Source organism: Zerene cesonia, chromosome 23, assembly GCF_012273895.1.
Source record: "Zerene cesonia ecotype Mississippi chromosome 23, Zerene_cesonia_1.1, whole genome shotgun sequence".
Classification (NCBI taxonomy): Eukaryota; Metazoa; Arthropoda; class Insecta; order Lepidoptera; family Pieridae; genus Zerene; species Zerene cesonia.
The window spans coordinates 79,598-83,684 of NC_052124.1; the positions used below are offsets into that span (position 1 = coordinate 79,598).

Genomic DNA, 4,087 nt, shown 5'->3' on the forward strand with positions numbered 1-4,087 from the left:
TTAACTTTCAACTCAAATTATAGATCGTAATAGATGTGTGCAATATTCAAACGCTAAGACGACACAATGACAAAGCATTTCATGATTCGCGTGAACAAAAATATAAACTCAAATGACGGTAGGTCGTAAACAAGTAGTGATAATAGTATCTGCGAAAATAAACAAAATACCTTCTGTTACCTGCACATTTCATACGTGTCAAACCTTTTAATGTTAAGGTTTAAATACATCAATTAGTATAGAACCTAATTTTATCACATGCTTTTATCTTACTTTTACGTTATCTATCTAGTATCTACTAATGAAATAATTATACAGTGTACACACGGTAATGTGGCTCCTGGCTCATCGGGTACCCTCCGTAAATCAATTTAAAAAAAGTAATATATTTAATCAAGTTTGCATCATTTAACACTTAACAACCTGAAGAGTTAACTTTAACTACAACAACACCAACACTTTTGTGACTCGAAGACATTGTTTTGAATATAATAAATAAAGGCTTAGATAATTTAACTATATATCTGAATGAATTTTCTGATGTGTGTTCTCTCTATTGTGTTATATAATTCACTAGTTTCGACATACATAATAAAGTATGGTTTCTACTTCTGAGGCAGAACTACCTACTTATAACATAGATCTTATCATTGTATCTGTAAATTGTCATATTACAGGGTACTCTTTTATAACTAATTTCGGAATAGCTGATCCATAAACACTACTTTAAAATTCGATAATACGACACTGCCCTGCAAAACATTTGCTTTCTTACCGCGGGTACACTGTAATAAGTTCACCGTAAGTGTTAATAATGCAAGAAACCCTTCAAATGTTGGATATAATATATTTAATTCAGTCAGTAACAATAAAACTATTATTTTATGTGAATATGCTGACTAGATAATTATAGATTTTAGTCAAATTGATTAAGAAGTACTTTTACAAACATAAAACATATAAAAGAGATCTATACTCTATTAGATCGCTTTAGATTTATTTTATGTTCTCATCTCTATGAAAAGAAAAATTAAGAGCAATCGAAGGTAAAATTTATAACTTTTTTAAAAGATAATGCATCGTTATGAACAAAACACACGGCTACCTGACATACAATTACAGACGGCCATTTATACAGTGCCCGCCACTTGAATAGCCTCACCCTATTTTTTATGAGTATTATAATTACACGTGATAGTTTGTATTAATAAATATCAAATATAAGTTGTACGCCGTGACGTTTATCGAACGACACATAAACAAGTCGGAATTTGTCTAAGCGCTGTTTGTCTGTCTTTGTTGGAAACAAAAGAACTAATGCGTGCCGTCCACATGAATAGCCTCAGTTTAATATAATCGTTCAACCCGTTCATTCCAGTTTCGCTTTTAAATATATTTTACTAAGATTAGATAATACAGACAATATTCTATAAAGACAATATTCTTTGTAGACAATATTCAATTGTGTACCAGCAGTTACGTGATAAAAAAAAAGTTATTGTAACTATGGGACATGGTTAAAAACTTGCGAGTTTAGAAATTAAAAAAGTGAATTTTTATTTAACTCAAAATTTATCTCACCGTGAGATAGCTAAAAAATTGGTCGCAGGCCAAAGGTAATTAATAATTATGCAGAAAATTAGGAAAACTATGGCCACCGGTATAAAGGACGCACAAAATTTGCAACTTAGGATCGTGAACGTCATCTTATTTTACGCTCTGCTTCAAATTCCAGTCAGACCGCCAGGCAAATAGCTAGTAAAATAAATACTAGGGCATCTCTTTCTACAGTTCGACAGATTATTAGGACCTTACCTTAATTCAAACGAAAAACAATTATGAGCAAACCTCCTTTGAAAAATCATCATGTGGCGGCTCAACTGTCATTTGCTAAAAAGTACATGTGCTGGAAAAATAAGTGGAAAAATGTGATGTTTAGTGACGAGAAAAAGTTTAATTAGGTGGACCAGATGGAATTAAATATTATTTTCACGACCTAAAGAAAGAACCAAGAGTACTATCATGTCATCACTCAACTGTCGGCTCGGTGATGGCTTGGGGGGCAATTTCTTATTATGGTACTGTTGATTTAATTGTGCTAGACGGAAGACAAAATGCTGAAAAGTATTTAAATTTATTAAAACAAACAAAAAACAAGATCAAAAAAGTAATGGGTAGAAGAAAAAAAAACATTTTGAGCATGATAATGCTCCCACACACACGTCAGCCATAGTTACAAAGTGGTTTGAAGAAAATCAGACCGAAGTTCTAGATTGGCCATCCTTGTCCCCTGATCTCAAGATCATTGAAAATGCCTGGGGTTGGTTGTCTCGACAAGTTTATAACGACGGAAAACAGTATGGTAATAAAGAAGAACTGATACAAGCTATTTACACTGCTTGGAATTCTGTGGACATTAATTACATACATTCTTTATATAAATCGCTACCTAATCGTATTTACGAACTAATAAGGTCTAATGGAAAATATACCAAATACTAAACTAACGAGTTTTAATAATTAAACAATATATTTTTGCATGTGAGGCTATTCAAGTGGAAGGGGCAATTATTTGTTTGACGTTGTTTCTTAAAACTTTGATTAGATAATAATAAAAATTTTATTTGCTATTATAAGACTTCCTGTTTTATTTAATATACGATGCTTGATGTATATCTCCTTTTTATATTACTATGTGAAATATTAATTTTGACGATGAGGCTATTCATGTGGCGGGCACTGTATATGTTTTTTAAATTATATTACGTTTCGATGGAATCGTCAAATTTTTAGTTTAACAAGTTTAAAATATATTTTATCAAATGTTTTAATGAAGAAGGAACCTAATAAGCAATAATAATAAATAATTCATAGAGGTAACTTTATTTGTTTAATGAGAAAATAAATATCATGCAGTGTATTTAGTTATAACTAGTCAGTAAACCACAATTACTAGTACAGTATTATGTTATCTGTGCAACAATACAAAAATCGATATTTTATTCGCCATTGTACCTGTTGAAAATGTCAATCAATATGATTAGAAGTACCTGTGTGTACTTGTACAGTGGACTGATTCATAACATAAAAACAAAGACACGTATTTGGTTTGTAGTATTATCGTATCAATCTTATTATGAACGTATTTTGTTTTTGACAATAACAACAATTGCAGTTAAACAGAATTAAAGTTAATACTTTATGTTCGTTTCTTCAATATTCCTCCTACGAAGTTCCAAAGTTATCAAAATCTGTTCATTCATTTTATAGATACAAGTCGTACGAATCGTTCTATATATGCAGCATCACAGATAATATAATACTATACTGTACTATCTAGCAAAAAAGAAACATAATTTTTTTATTTGCAAGTAGGTATGCGAATTTATTCTAAATAAATCTTATTCATATAATATAGTAAATGAATCTGTAAGTATCGCTTTCGACTATTTACACTTTCTATAAAAAGACATTACATTTTTCATAGAATCATCGTATGGCAGCTCACATGCCATGAATATTGCAAAGGAAATATCTCATTTATCGTAGTTACAAACAACGCGCACAACACAACTCACCGCTCACATCCATTGTTGTATAAAGTTTAATTTAATACACTGTATATCCTATCAAGGCCACATACACGGCAAGTTGACGAGTTAGATAACCTATTACGCAATACGGGTAAACACGACCATCGCGCGCGGTGGTCAACCAAAAACCAAAACTCAAGTCTCAACTCCATAGATTATACACTTATATACTCGTACTCAACTCTCAACAGCTGTTGGCGGTCCGACGAGCTCATTGACCGCTCTCACCATGATTTCACTTGGCGCGTTATCACTCCGCGCATTTCCAATGCGAATATTACATTGCGGATTGCGCTTACAACGTGACAGCTAGTAAAGACTATAAAGCGATATGTAATGTATAAAGCTTATTTCGTCCACATCCTCAAACATACAAGATTGAATGAATTTGATCTTAGTACAATATTTTGTTATCTATGGCTAAAGGAAGACTATTTTTTAGTGTGTTTCCCCCAACGCCAGACTCGATCTTTTTCAAACATTCTTTAGCAAAT

The 4,087-nt window shown here is 31.9% G+C and overlaps 1 protein-coding gene across 1 annotated transcript in view; it reads right to left on the reverse strand.

Moving 5' to 3' along the window:
* The window catches only part of LOC119836270, an 8,884-nt gene extending 5,091 nt beyond the window's left edge, over window positions 1–3,793 (reverse strand). Inside the window, exon 1 of the mRNA XM_038361557.1 lies at window positions 3,579–3,793. Coding sequence (XP_038217485.1) covers window positions 3,579–3,591 — 13 coding nt within the window. The 5' untranslated portion in view covers window positions 3,592–3,793. The remainder of the gene's footprint in view (window positions 1–3,578) is intronic.
* Window positions 3,794–4,087: the final 294 nt, after the last annotated feature.